Source organism: Oryzias melastigma, linkage group LG13 (genome assembly GCF_002922805.2).
Source record: "Oryzias melastigma strain HK-1 linkage group LG13, ASM292280v2, whole genome shotgun sequence".
NCBI lineage: Eukaryota > Metazoa > Chordata > Actinopteri > Beloniformes > Adrianichthyidae > Oryzias > Oryzias melastigma.
Genome location: NC_050524.1, coordinates 28,786,589 through 28,801,589, shown reverse-complemented (window position 1 = coordinate 28,801,589; position 15,001 = coordinate 28,786,589). Strand labels below are relative to the sequence as shown.

At 37.7% G+C, this 15,001-nt stretch overlaps 2 protein-coding genes across 2 annotated transcripts; both read left to right on the top strand.

Moving 5' to 3' along the window:
- Nucleotides 1–259: 259 nt before the first annotated feature.
- On the top strand, nt 260–3,388 carry polr1h (RNA polymerase I subunit H). Its single transcript, XM_024295351.2, has 4 exons — nt 260–614; nt 2,369–2,469; nt 2,553–2,662; nt 2,732–3,388. The coding sequence occupies exons 1-4, from the start codon at nt 497–499 to the stop codon at nt 2,754–2,756; spliced, it is 354 nt and encodes a 117-aa protein (XP_024151119.1). The 5' UTR covers nt 260–496; the 3' UTR covers nt 2,757–3,388.
- Nucleotides 3,389–4,258: 870 nt separating this feature from the next.
- On the top strand, nt 4,259–10,274 carry gtf2h4 (general transcription factor IIH, polypeptide 4). Its single transcript, XM_024260619.2, has 14 exons — nt 4,259–4,497; nt 5,343–5,461; nt 5,890–5,994; nt 6,275–6,406; nt 6,488–6,670; nt 6,937–7,045; nt 7,427–7,495; nt 7,568–7,651; nt 7,729–7,882; nt 8,059–8,189; nt 9,069–9,116; nt 9,196–9,274; nt 9,447–9,508; nt 9,779–10,274. The coding sequence occupies exons 2-14, from the start codon at nt 5,346–5,348 to the stop codon at nt 9,887–9,889; spliced, it is 1,383 nt and encodes a 460-aa protein (XP_024116387.1). The 5' UTR covers nt 4,259–4,497; nt 5,343–5,345; the 3' UTR covers nt 9,890–10,274.
- The last annotated feature ends 4,727 nt before the right edge of the window (nt 10,275–15,001 follow it).

Sequence of the window (15,001 nt, the reverse complement as noted above, 5' to 3'; positions counted from 1 at the left end):
TATAGGAAGGTGAAAATCCATGTATTAAAACAGCATTATTAAGTTGGAAGTAGTCTAAAACATTCATATAATTTAAACAGTAGTTTTTGATAATTTTTTAAAGAGTCAATCACAAATAAAGCTGTAAAGTTTGAACATCGAAACGTTTGAATATTCCTAACATTTGTGTAAAATTGGAAGAAAACAAACCGTACTAGGATGCCATTTGCATTCCTGTCCGCTAGGGGCGCTCGCGGTTACGTGATACACATTACTGCCTGCTGTATTTAACACGAGAAAAAAAGAGATACAACTACACAGCACGCATGCACGCAAGTAAATAAAGTCCGTGTTAGTCTTACAGACAGCTGATTACAGCCACCGATAAGGTAATTGTAGTTAAACCACTTCTATGAGAGCGCGCGACACTCACTTGCCTGCTAGCTAGCCTGATGTTAGCTTAGTCAGATTGTTGTCACGTGTTCTGAACAGACAGAGTCGCTGTTCTGCTTCCCAAATGTCTTCATCCGACCGCGACCCGAACTTCTGCCCGGACTGTGGCAGCGTCCTGCCGCTGCCAGGACTGTCCAACACTGTGCGCTGCCCACGTTGCAGCTTCTGCACGCCAGTGACAGGTAAGCTGTCCACGCCGACACGAGCGGCAGGTGATGGTTTCACATCACGCAGATTGACACTCAACGCTCCTTTCTGTTGTTTGATGATAAAACTACTCTCAGGTTCCACTTGTTAATGTGTTGATTGTTTTTTATTTTGATTTTTTTTTCTGTTTTAACTGCACTCCTTTAACATTTCTAATGTTTAGTTTTATAACACAGCGTCGTATAAAACGACGCTGAAGGGAACGCTCTCGCGAATCGGAAGCTGTGAATCGGGAGCCAACTTCAGCGTCGTGAATATAAATGTATATAAACTCACCTCCAATTCCAAAACTCCTAAAATTAAAAAATCCAGACCAATCAATTAAGTTTATATTCAACTTACACAGCACTGATCAAACATCCAGAAGTCTTTAGTTCAGTCTCAATAATATTGATGAGGAGGATACCATCTTATTAGTCTAAAATTAAATTATTTGCATTCAACAGTTCTTGCAAATCAGATGGATAAACCAGAAATGCAATAAAACGTCTAAATGTACTATCAATTAAAAATATAATAAAATCCTAAAATGTTTAAAAATGACACGATTTTAAAATACAGTCATGGCCAAACGTTTTGAGAATGACACAAATATATTTCCGCAAAGTGTTCCTTCAGGGTTTTTAGGTGTTTGCCAGATGTTTCTATGGTATAATGACATACAATTAGAAGCGTTTCACAAGTATCAGAAGCTTTTACTGAGAATTAAATGCAATAAGTCAATATTTGCAGTGTTTTGCTATGCTGTCGATCAACTTCTGAACCAAATCTTGACTGATGGCCGTCCATTCTTGCATAATCAATTCTTGGAGTTTGTCAGAATTTGTGGGTTTTTGATTGTCCACCTGCCTCTTGAGGATTGACTACAAGTTCTCAATGGGATTAAGATCTGGAGACTTTCCTGGCCAAGAGCCCAAAATCTTAACACTTTGTTCCCGAAGCCATTTTGTTATGACCATGCCATTTTCAATTCAAATAGGGACTATGAGTTGAGTGGATCACACCTCATAACGTTCTGGAGTATATAGATGTTTTCATGAAACTGCAGACTTTGGAAAAATCAATAGATGTGTCATTCTCAAAAATTTTAGACCATGACTGTACAATAAAATCATACAATATTTAAAAATTATAATCTGGTAAATAGAGATATAATAAAACCACAAAATATTTAAAAATATATATATCATCTATTTTAAAATACAACCATAAAATATTTAGAAATTACAGTCTATTAATTAAAAATACAGTAAAACAATAAAGGCTTATGTTATTTCCACATATTTATCTTTGATAATGCATAAAAAATGTTTAAAATCCATGTTGGCCTCATATATTAACGGTTAATATATGAGGCCAACATGGATTTTAAACATTTCCCTGCAAGTAGGATGGGGTTGAGGTTAATAATTAACCTCAACCCCATCCTACTTGCAGGGGAATAGTCATTTCTAACCATAAAATGTTAAATAAATTATTTTTTTGATTCTCAATCTAGAAGTTATTCTGCTGGGACGCTTCTCCACTCTGGTAGACAAACAGCTCTCATGTAAATAGTCTTTTAGGTCCCTACACAATCACAGGTCAAAGCTGGAGTCATGTGACAAGGATGTTGAGAATTCAGAGGAACTGTCTTGAAGAAAGTTTCTCTTAATGCTAACACGGAAACAACAAGGTTCTCCTAAAGTGTCTCCAACAGGTCACTAACTGGGCTCCATTTTCTCTGCAGAGTTCTTGGGACGGGAAATCCAGTCGACAGTTATCTTCAACCCCGCTGAGCAGACCTCGCTGGCTCTGGAGGACGAGGACACAGAGCTGAAGGGGCCTGTGGTAAAAACAGCTGTCCGCTCAGCAGTGGAGAGCGCTTGTTGTCATGGTTACGCCTCACGGTTTGTTTCTTGCCGTGCTTTCAGATCGACCGACGCTGTACTCGCTGCAACAAAGAAGGCATGATCTACCACACCAGACAGATGAGATCTGCAGACGAAGGACAGACGGTCTTCTTCACCTGCATCCACTGCAGGTAAGTGGCGTCAGCGTTGGCCCACCTGTGCTGCTGTTCTGGACCTGACCCGTCTTTGATTTGTTTCAGGTTCCAGGAAAAGGAGGACTCCTGAGAAGAGCTCATTTCTCTTTCTCCTCCATCACTGCGTTTGGATCTGACCCGAACAATCACCCAGACTCCGGTTGCTGTGATTGAGAGAAAAACTAAAGGACTGCAGCTGAATCTTTTATGTAGTGTTTTTGCTGTTAAACTGAATGTTCCTGTTTATGTGTGGGTCCACTCCACCTTTTGGCACCTATAAAACTGGTGATTCTAAAAAAGAAAAACATGAATTGAAGTCTCTAATGTAAAGAAGTGACTCTGCTGCCGTGAAGGTTCAGTCCTGCTGTCTGGGGGACAATCAGGTTTATATATACATTTTACAGAAGTTAGCTAAAATTAAGGAGCAGGACGGCACCTCAGCAACAACTACAGTAGACGTCAGCAATAAAACTGTACCAGCTTTCTATGTATCTTTTTGTCCTGAAGCATGTACTGCATGCATTTTCTCAGAAATATATATGATTTTTCTAGTTTGATCAATTTTTTTTTAAACTCTTTAAAAAAAAAAAAACTTTAAATTTTCACTGTTATTCTAAAATGTGTTTTATATAGTATTTTACAGCATTTGAAATATCCAGAAAGGTTTTCATTCATATAGATATATTTTTTCTTTAATTAATAAAGAACGCTCTGGTTATCCAACGTGATATTTTTCTTTGTTTGTTGAATATTACTCTCCTTGGCCTCAATAGCTCTTCATCATGCCTACACCCCGTCTAAAAACTACCTTAATAACTCCACCCATCATCTACATGCTCAAGCAGTCTAGCTAGATTTTTGCCAGAAAAATCAACTACCTGTTGAGGTAAATGGCCTTTTATGTTTTGGTTGCCCAAAGCTGCTAAAAATGTGTGTTTGATTTTTGTGGGGATGTAACAAAGGACATTTTGAGAAGCAGTTGGCGACCAAATCTATTTAACAATGTCCTTATCATTGAGAAATGTTTTATTCAATTCAGCTCCAGTCAAGGCTTTAATGCAGTTTTACACAGTTTTAGTCCAGGTTTCTGGGAGACTTAGCCCACACCAACGTTTTATTTTTTCGTTTGTTTTCAAATATACTTCTGTTTGCCTTCAAGGCCTTGGCAAGGTGAAAAGTAACTTCAAGAGATGTACATATTTGCTGCTGTGGAGTGATCTCCAAAGGTTAAGATCTCTTAAAATGTTTTTTTTTTGTTTTTTTTTTTTGTTTTTTTTTAAACAAAGGACATTATTCATTATTGTGATTTTTCATGTAATTAGAGGAACAAAAAAAATCTCAAGATAATTTTCACAACAATAGGAGCAATAAAACACTGAAAACTATGAAAGAAACTGTTCACAGTTTTTGTATTAAAGTCCTACAAATTCAGGAGAAGCGAAACAGTTTTGTATCTTGAATTTTTTTCTAAAACGGAGAAATTTGCAACTTCTGTTCTGAGTGACTAAAACAAAACATATGAGTTATGCGCTGTTGCTGTCAACCACGAGGGGGCGTACCAGTATTGCTTTATCAATAAAAGAAGAAGAGTTAAACCAATGAAAGGTTGCTTTGGCTGTTACGTCATAGCAAAATGGCTGTCCACTAGCCTCCGAGTTGGTTTTAAAGATGTGGTACCGATCCAGAGTTTAATTTCACTGTTTTGAGATCCAGAAATTCCCTTTGGGTTTTGTCCGCGTGCCTTTGGTTCTGGTTGATTTGCCCTATGACCTCTTTGTGGTACAGACGATTGGTGAAGAATCAGAACCTGCTGTGACCAGATCAGAACCGGAGTGAGTATTGGATTCAAACATGATCAGTCTGCTCAGCTGCGACAGATATTTTGTTACTTTACATAAATACTTGAAAACTAGTAATAATAATAATAAATGTAAATGTTAAAGAACAACACATTTCCTCTAAATGAAGTTGTTATTCTGGCTCCAAATTCCACAAATTCTGTCAAACTAGATTGAATGATCTCCATATAATTAAGCCTGAATGCAATTTATTAAATAAAATATGCAAACATCTTATTTGGAGTTTATTCACCCTTATTTATTTGTATATTTTTTTGTTAATTATTCTGTCTTGTATGCCAAAATAGAGCAGAAAATTAGTTAAAATGTGTTAGAAATGTCAGATGATCATCTTTTCCTTAGTGTCTGCAGTTGATGTAAGATTTCGTAAAAGCAAGATGATTTATAAACAATGAGGGTTCTGTCAGAACAAAAAGTTCAGTCTGCTAGAATCTGTATTTTCTCTTAAAAAACAATCTCCTCATTTGATTGCAAGTTTGTTTTTTTTTTTTATAAGAAAATTGCATTATAAAAAATGTTTTGTCGAATAATTAATTAGTTATGTCAAATTCCCAAAACCCAGGCTCCTCTAATTTGTATTTCTCTTATAATTTGACACACAAAAAAAGGACTTCAACATCTCTATATTTTCTAAAGCATCTATAGTTGATAAGAACTGTTAGAAAATCGTTTAATATGGAAATTTAACATGTTCTCCCCTCCAGAACTATCCAGTTTGCCAGAATGTGTGTGCATTCTTCTGTCATTTGAAAAGTCTTTGTAAGAACAACAAATTTGGCAGAACTTCATTGGGATTTAGTTGTGTGTAAATGTTGCAGGCGATGAAGCTGCGTGTCCAGCTGCAGTGCAAAAACCTGCACGAGTACCTGAGAGAGCTGAGCCCGGACATCCTGGACCGCATTTACAATCACCCGGCTACCTGCCTGGCTGTGTGCAGGTACCAGCTCCAGATCCAAAAGAGAGGGCTCCCCTGAGCGCATTGAAACTCCCGCTGCACTGAAAGATATTTCTAAAATCTATCTCCAGCTTTCACTTTGTAGTACAATGCTTGATGAGGCCATGAAGTGCATACAAAAGTGCAAAAGTTTCAATCATATCAAATCGCAAAAATGACATTTAGCTCTTTAGCTTTACTTGATCTTTTTAACATTTTATTCTCAACTTTAGTTATTCTCTTGATACTTCATATGATTCTAACTTTTCAACAGTGAATAGATTTAAATCTCTTTAGAGATCATCATAGCATCAAATGTCAGAACTTTTCCTTTTTCTGTTTATGTGCTTCTATTAATGTCACCTTTTATACAGTTGAAATAAGGATTTTCTGAATTTTTACTGCAGGGTGATCTGATCTGTTTTTTGCAGAGAGCTCCCCCTGCTGGCTAAGAACTATGTGATGCGGATGCTGTTTTTGGAGCAGCCCCTCCCTCAAGCTGCTGTGGCGCTGTGGGTGAGGAAGGATGGACAGAGGTGAGGCTCTGTCCAAAATTCTGAACAGCCAGGAGTATTGACGAGAGTACAAAAGCTTCTTTTTGGAGGCTGCTTCAGCGCCTCCTGCTGGGGCTTAAAGTGCAATCACAATTGAGCAAATTGTCACTTAAAATATAACAGAACCAGATAAAAGTCAGTCATTGGTAGGCTTACTAATTATTAAAAGAAAGCTTAAATCCTTGGTTTTGTTTCAAGGTTTTTATTGAGTTTACTTTTCTCTGCTGCTGCTGCTAGTTGCAAAAGTGTTTGTGTCCTGCAGGGATCACGACGAATGCGTCTCCGTTCTGACGGGCCTCCGTTTGTGGCACAGTCAGCAGCTGCAGGGGGGTCTGCAGGGGTACATCCTGAATCCAGTCTTCAAACACAACCTGAGAATAGCGGTGCTGGGCGGGTACGTTCCCCCTGCCCCTCACTAAAAATCTGTGACAAATGCAAACATGGCAACCTTTTTGTTGTGCCACCACCTCCACAGGGGTAAAGTTTGGGCAGATGAGGGCATCACTCTGGGGCCTGACCGCCACGCCCGGGACATTGAGAGCCTCGACCGCTATGCCATGGAGCGCTGGGAGGTCATCCTTCAGTTCATGGTGGGTTCTCCCAGCGCCGTCAGCCAGGACCTGGCCCAGCTGTTGGTGCAGGCGGGCCTCATGAAAAGGTAGAGTGCTTCTTCCTCGTCTAACATGCAACACTTTGTAATGTCCCACCAATGAATGTGGATGAAGATTATGGGGAGCAGCACAGGAACCAGAGGAGAATGACATGACTACTCTGTAGCTACTGAGACGCGTTGAACCTGAATACACTGAGAAATGTCATCTTTAAACCAAAAGTGATCATAAATGCAAACATTTCAATGTTTTTTGCTTATTATATGGGAATATGTGGGAATTTAACCTCTCTCCGTTCTCTCCTAATTGGCAGCGAGGCTGGGGAGGCGCCGTACATCACCTCAGCTGGGTTCCAGTTCCTCCTGCTGGACACGGCCTCTCAGCTGTGGTACCTCACCCTGCAGTACCTGAACACAGCTCAGGTACTTTTTTCTACAAGTTCTGAACTACAGCAGCTCTCCAAAATGGAGAAGCATTGGAATTACATTGACAATTAAAAAATAAAATATTTTTAAATCCAGAATTTGCACAAAAACTAAATTCAGTAAAGAACCAAGTGCTGAGGCAAAAAGTTGAACGTGCAGCTGTCTATATATACACCTCTATATATACCTTTTTTACTGTTTTATTGATTTTTACGGTAATTGTTTGTGCAGCAAAGGAAAAATAAAATAACTTTGACTAAATCAGTTAGGATAAAGGACATCTTTGTAGATGTTCAAATATGATTTATATTGCTGTAAAACGGATGTATTTTCAAAGTGAGGACGAAGGCCTGTCTGCATGTGTTCTGTGTTTTTCAGTCTCGAGGAATGGATCTTGTGGAGATTCTGTCCTTCCTGTTCCAGCTCAGCTTCTCCACGCTCGGCAGAGTGAGTGCAGTGAGTGTTAAGAGGTGTGCACGTTAGCAGCATTACAGCCATGTGTCTTTTGTTGTGCATCAGGATTACTCGGTAGAAGGCATGAGCGAGTCTCTACTCACGTTTTTGCAACATCTGCGAGAGTTTGGACTGGTCTTCCAGAGGAAGGTACGACCCACAAAGCCAACACAGCCGCCGTCCCTTAGGTGAAGTTCTGACGTGACGGTTGGATTGTGTGTCATCAGAGGAAGTCCCGGCGCTATTACCCCACCAGACTGGCCATCACCCTGGCGGCTGGAGTCTCCAGCAGCCCCGCCTCCAACGTGACGAACACTCCCGGAACTGGAGACGCGGGCTTCATCGTCGTGGAAACCAATTATCGCGTCTACGCTTACACAAGTACGTCAAAACTGAAAGGGCTGAAAGATTAGGATGAGGAGTGACCTATCGGAGGGGAAAGGAGGATCACTACAGAAAAATCAAATAAAATAAAGGCTTAATTTTATAATATAACCTTCAAATCAAGAATGTTTTTGGAAAGTCAATCTTCTCCATCAACTCCGTTCTCCTCTCAGGTTCAGAACTCCAGATTGCTCTGGTGGCGCTCTTCAGCGAAATGCTCTACCGCTTCTCCAACGTGGTGGTGGCTCAGCTGACGAGGGAGTCGGTGCAGCAGGCGATCGCCAATGGCATCACCGCACAACAGGTAGCGGCGAGAAAGAGCAGCAGTCTACAGCTCTGAAAGCTGTTACTTGGACTGTGACTTACTTCACATTGGAGACTCCACATAAGTCACAATCAGTTTATTGAGATTTTCCTCCAAAGTTGACATTTTTCTTTCCTCTTATCTCTAACTAGTCCCGGAAACTACTTGAATGACATAATACATTGATTTATTGTCTTTATAAAAGGCGGTTCCTTGTTTTCAAAGGCTTTTTGCAGTTTATTCCTCACAGACTGAACACAAAGATTTAGTTTTTTAGCTTCATGAACTCTGAAGGAAGCTGGATTGAACTCAAAGCTTCCAGAAAATCTTAATCAATTTTAGTTTTTTTTTTTTTTTTTTTGCAATTAGCTACTTCAATCATTATTTTTTCATATATATAAAACACTAAAAGTCACAGTCGTTACGCAAACTGTGCAAGGACGTGACAAACAAGAACCCCGTATAGAAACAGCCACAATGACCTCCTTTATTTCTGATCTTTTACTGCATAAATGGGGGATTTACTCTCCATCCATCTTAAAAAATGTAGCGTTGTCTCTTGAAAAGGTTCCATTCTTTTGTTGAATTTATCAGAGTGTGACTCTCTTTTAAAAAAAAATCTAAATTCTTTATCAACCCAACATTTATTCTTTTTCTCTTTAATCAGATTTAATCCTTTACATTACATTTACGGTAAATATTACGCTTGTGATCTATCTTCAAAGTCATTCAAGAGAACATCTCAACTACATGTGTCTACTTTTGTACATTAGTTCAAGTTTTTTCTAAAACCAGATGACATATTAAATATAACAATGGTCCAAGATCATGAACTGGTCCAGTGATACTGATGTAACTGTGGCTGTCCTCTTCTCTCAGATCATCCACTTCCTGAGGACCAGAGCCCATCCTGTCATGCTCAAACAGGTACAGCCTCATCACCATCTATGCTGCTCTTCTAGGGGGGGTCTGCTTAATCTTATGACCCTTTGCTGTTCTCCTTCAGAGCCCTGTCCTGCCTCCAACCATAACTGACCAGATCCGACTGTGGGAGCTGGAGAGAGACCGGCTGCAGTTCACGGAAGGTGAGACATTACCGTTTCTAGCATCATTAGGGATGTTCGTGCTGCATCATCTGCACCTGTATTACATCTATAAAATGTTTTAAATGAGGAGAAAGGGTGTGATGCTGCAGTCTGGTCACCGCTCTGACTCCAGGTCTGATTTCCTCATGGTTCTTCTCTTTGTCTCCTGCAGGAGTTCTCTATAACCAGTTCCTGTCCCAGGCTGACTTTGAGATGCTGCGGGACAGAGCCCAGGTTAGACCCTCATTATTATTTAAAAAAGCATTTATTGTTTATTGTTCTCCGTGTTTTTACGTTCACCTCGAAAGCTGATAGTGTGCTCTGCAGATCCTGTTCAGTGTATTTGTGTACTCTGAGGGGAGCAGCTATAAACTGCTAATGCTACTGAACCGAGCTCCCCTGTTTACTGGGGGTTTCGAGGGGCCTCTGGTCACATGCAAACGCTGTGTTTGTTGGTTGAACAGAGACTGTTTCTCTTCAAAAACGAGTCTGGTTTTGGCGCAGGGTCTGGGATGTCTGGTCTGGCAGGACGCTTCTCTGCGGGCGATGGTGGTGACGCCACAAGGACACGGTGAGGTCAAGAAGTTCTGGAAGCGCCAACGATCTCACACATGAACAGTAAAGAGGGACTATTTCTCTGGAGGATGATGTCGAGACCTGTCTGAATTGAACTTAATGATGAACTCTGCAAAGCCTGTGAGGTTCAGTCACAGCTAAAAAAGAAGATTAGTGCACATTATTGCACACACTGATGCAATAATGTCACAGCAGCATTAGCCAGTGTCTTAAGGAGAAAACACTGGCTCTCTTTATGAATTTTACCTAAAGGAGGTTTTTCCAGGAAGATCTGGAGTAAACTAAGTAGAACTTTATAGTTCTACAGTTCTTGAATCTGGAGTCTGAACATCATCAGAAGTGTCTTTTGTATCTGACTTAAATGGAAATGCTGTCACAAGTGTTGAAAGAAACTCTGTAAATAAAGCGTAGCTGCACTTGGAAACATTTGTCGGCTCATTTAAGGCGGAATCATAAATGTTGGAGTTCAAATATGAGCAAAAGCAGCTGATAGCTGAATTTTTTTTGGAAAGCAAATATTGTTTTTGGTGTTTTTAACAGGTTTTTGTGACATTTTTTTTACATATATAAATAAAATTAAGCTCAAAATTGCATTTCTGAGTATTTCTTCATTCGAATTGTGACTCAGGAGCAGACAAAGAAAATGCAGTTAGAAAAAAAAATTACATTTGTGATGTAGAAAACAATATGGCAGCTGCTTCAACATTGCTCTGCATTTTTGTTGCACCAGTAACATCAGGCTGAGGGTGTAAGGGGGCTGTAAGCTAGGGGGAGTGTGTAAACTCAACAACGGGGAGAGGAAGGGGGTTTTGCTCCGCACCAATAGTCCCACCCATAACTCAGAAGCAGATTTTTTTTTTTTTTTCCCAAAAATATTTTTATTTTGATTTTTCAAAGCTTTAACATCCCAATAAAACATTTGGTATTGAAAGTAATTTAATAACAAAATAAAAAATAGCAATAAATTCAATTATTAAATTTCATCTATTTGCTTTAAGAAAAAAAATGACTGGATATATTGGTCATATAATTGTGTTCTAGATTATGTGTTTGCTATGTACCCTCAAAATGTAGTTGTAACAGTCATTACTCATTGATACTGGACTTTTACAAGCAAGAGGAACTAGAAAAGTTGCATTACCTGTGATAATGCTAGTGTGAATGCTTTTTGCTGAAGATATTCGCTGAAGAAATTAACTGACGATGCTAAAGCTATAACAAGTTGCTAAAGCACTTAAAGTTACAAAAATTGCCGAAAGTGTATAAAGAATTTGAGCAATTTCATTAAAAAAATGCAAAGATTGCATAAAATAAATAAATGTGTGAAACTTATGAATATCAAAAATACAAACATGAATTTCCTGAACATTTTAATACAAATATTGCAAAGGTTTCAAAAGTTCACAAAGTATTTGAACAATTTCTCATTTCAATGGGGATTAAAAAAATACATAAATTGCGTAAAATTTTAAAAATTGCTAAATTAACGAATACCAAAAGTACAAGCAGGAATGTCCTGAACGTTTTATACAAAAATTGCTATAGTTTCAAAGTTTTTGAAGGAGTTTAAGAATTTTCCGTTCTACATACATTTCTTAACATCTTAAAAACTGTAAAATACATAAATCCCAAAAGTACAGGCAGTAATGTCCTCCTGAGCGAGCGGAATGTTTTGGTACCAAATTGAAGAAATCGCTCTAAGTGCAATTGAGTTTTTACATGCTGAAAAATGTTCAAAAAGGAGCGGGAGAATGCTTACTAAGCATTTACAAATTTGTTGTCATGGACACACCCTCAACGGCAATGTGGACAAAAGAACTGATAAGATGTCTAGCTTTAGAAAGACTAACAAATATTGTTAAAAAAAAAAGAAGAGGAAGAAAAAACATTCAAACTCTTGTTGAATCTTCAAATATGTTTTTTTCCAAACCTACTCATTGACCTAAATGTTTGTGTAAAGACATCACAGCGTCCAGTTTCTAATGAACTACTGCCGAGCTGCAGAAACTATGTCCAGGTTTTTTGATTTTGGCTAAAAACGGCTTAATTATAATTAAAAGACCACTCTTATACAATAGATGAAAAGATGATTAGAGTAGGAGTTTAAGATGAACAACAGAGGAGAAATCAGGAGGAAAGCACTGATAAACATCATTACAACCATCTCAAAGTTTTACACTCTGTAAATTGTCAACTTTATAGGAAACATAAACTTTATAGACAATATAATAACCTAATGACATTTTAAACTGAAATCATAGCAGCTATAGCTGAAAGGATTGGACAGATGAGATTTGTCTGATATGTGTGCGTGAACACAGTTTAACGGGGTGATGGTGGAGTAGATCACCTCTACACCCAAACACTAGAGGGCAGTGGAGCATCTGCATTTTTAGGCATTATTTGACTCCTCGCCATCTTTCCCCACAATTTATTTTACTTTTACCTGTTTAAAAGATAAACAACCAACAAATATTTCATTTAAAATTACTGATGATTTTGAGTGAATTATTTAAAAAAAATCCTGCAACTTTAAATTTATCTTTGTAACACATTACTAATTTAAAGAGCATCCAATTAAAGGATAATTAAGACAGTTTGATTAGCAGCTACTCGTTAAATAAGGAAGTTCAAACGCTTAGTTACTGCAGTTTAGTGCAAAACTCAACGAAATGGGGAAGATTAGGTCTGTAATCTTTTTCCCATCAAATTTCATCTTTACGTTCACATGAAAGCATCTCCTTTTCTTCTCTGTTTACCAAATGATCCTTCACATTTCCAGCAGTGCAGCGTGTCTTATTAGAACCACGGTAGAATGGATCCAAAAGCTCTTTAATGTAATCTGCTGGTCACTTATGCAGGCGTTATTGAATTTCTCTGGACTGTGACAATCTGTAACCATCTGGGAATAATAGGGCTTGAATCGTGAATATTTGCAATTTGGCTTGAATATTTCCAGCTTTCCTGCCACAGTGGAAGCTGAATTGTCTCTTTAATGAAATCTGAATTTGATTCTATTTACATTTTAGCTTTTAGCACAGTGTTGGTTGCTTATTTTACTTTTTTGTATTTGTTCTGTACAGCACCTGATCAAACACAGAGGCTAAGAGTCTTTAATTAAACAGTTTCTATTTTCTGTTTTTGTTGTTTTTCTTCACATCACACTCTTTAAATAATATGTAATTTAAAAAAGGTAATATTTGTTTTCTTTCTTTTGAGTTCTGGACTGAATGAAAAAGATAAAGAATGAAGAAGGTTTATTAGGATTTAAATATTTGTGTTTGTTTTGTATTTAATGCTTGAAATAAATCAATTTCGATAAGACATTTAGGGAGAGAAGTAAAAAAAAAACTTGAATATTAGAGAAGAAAGGGAAAGAGGGAACTAGATAAAACACTGAGACGAACATTGAAAGTTACTTGAGACTAAATGTTCTTGCTTTCAGTAATGTATCGGTTTCCACCAATGAGGGAAATAACAGTTAACTTCATAAAGTGTTTAAACTTCTATCAACTCAGCCAGTGGCGGACTTAGTAGTTTGGGGGCCCTAGGCAAGCAATAACATGGGGCCCTCTGCAGCGGTTGTATTAATATTATTTTAATTCTTATAATAAAATGTTAAACAACTTTCTTACTGGAAAAAAAAAGATTAAAATTATGAGAATGAACCATATAAATCAATTTTATGGAACAGGTTAGTCGACATACATTTATTTAAAATATTAGTCGGCTGTCTATCTCATGACGCACTGCTTCACCTGTACCCTCCGACCGCACGTCTCTGCTCTTGACTTGCTGTTGACACTTTTATAAAGTGTTCAATTTGGGGTTCCCAGAGTGTTGGGGCCCCAGGCGATCGCCTACTTTTGCCTAATGTTAAGTCTACCCACACAAAAATCGAATTCTGTGTGGTTTTAATTAGTAAAAGTCACTTAGATTGAACTTCACATGACTTCTACAGCTTGTCTCAATCCAGAATCCAATGCCATTTTACAAATACACTAAAAACTAACAACATCTGATTAAAACAATGCTGAATTTTAAAGCAGACGGATGATGTTCTGCTCTGAACAGCTAGTAAAACTCTGAAAATGTGGCTGGTTACTTTTTAGCCTCTAGAAGTTCAACCAATCAAACACCCGTTGGTTAGAGGAAAGCCTAAACAAAACCTTCACCATGGAATCAACTGGACCTTCAAAAACCTGCAGTCAGTGGTTGGGTGTTCACCCCCTTTAACTACACAACCAGCTCACTTTGGACCTCATGATCAAATGTTGAAGCCTACATCCTGCTGTTTTTGTCCCCAAACTCATCCGTTCTTATCTGCTGATTCAGATAATCCAAGCTTTGATGGTTTATGATCTATTATTGATGAATATGTAGCAGAAATGTAATATTTTTCATGAATTTTGAAGCTTAAATGTTCCCATGACACGAAACGGTTGAAGTTTGAGTGAAGTTTCTTCCGATTGTGGTAATTATAGCATGCAGAAGTACATTTGTTTTACTTTTACTTTAGAATACTTTTTAATGACACGTTTTTGCACGTTTGAGGCCTAATTTTCAAGTGAAGTTTGATAGTTTTGCTTTGTTTAACACTAATTTGGAGACTTTATGCAGAAATTGCACTGCGGTGAAGTTAGTTTTAGGTTGGATATTCGACAGACATTCGCTCGGTTCATATTTAGGGACCGTCAAAAAATGACAGAATGTTTCTATAATAGCTCTTAATATATTGCACCAAATCAAACCAAAAACCTTTCAAATAATACAACTGATTAATAACTATCTATAACAACAGTTTACTTTAGCTTTTGATGCTTTTTCTAATTTTAGTGAATTTTTTAGTGCAAATGTTCACGTTTTTCTTCAATAGCTTTTAGGATTTTAGACCAAATCAGTTCAAATCAATTTAAAATAATACAACAGATTAAGAACTATCTATTACAGCAGTTTACATTAGCTTTTGATGCTTTTTCTAATTTTAGTCAAATTTTTAGTGTAAATGTTCACGTTTTTCTTCAATAGCTTTTAGGATTTTAGACCAAATCAGCTTAAATCAAATTAGAATAGTAGAACAGAATAAGATCTATCTATTACAGCAGTTTACATTAGCTTTTGATGCTTTTTCTAATTTTGGTCAATTTTGTA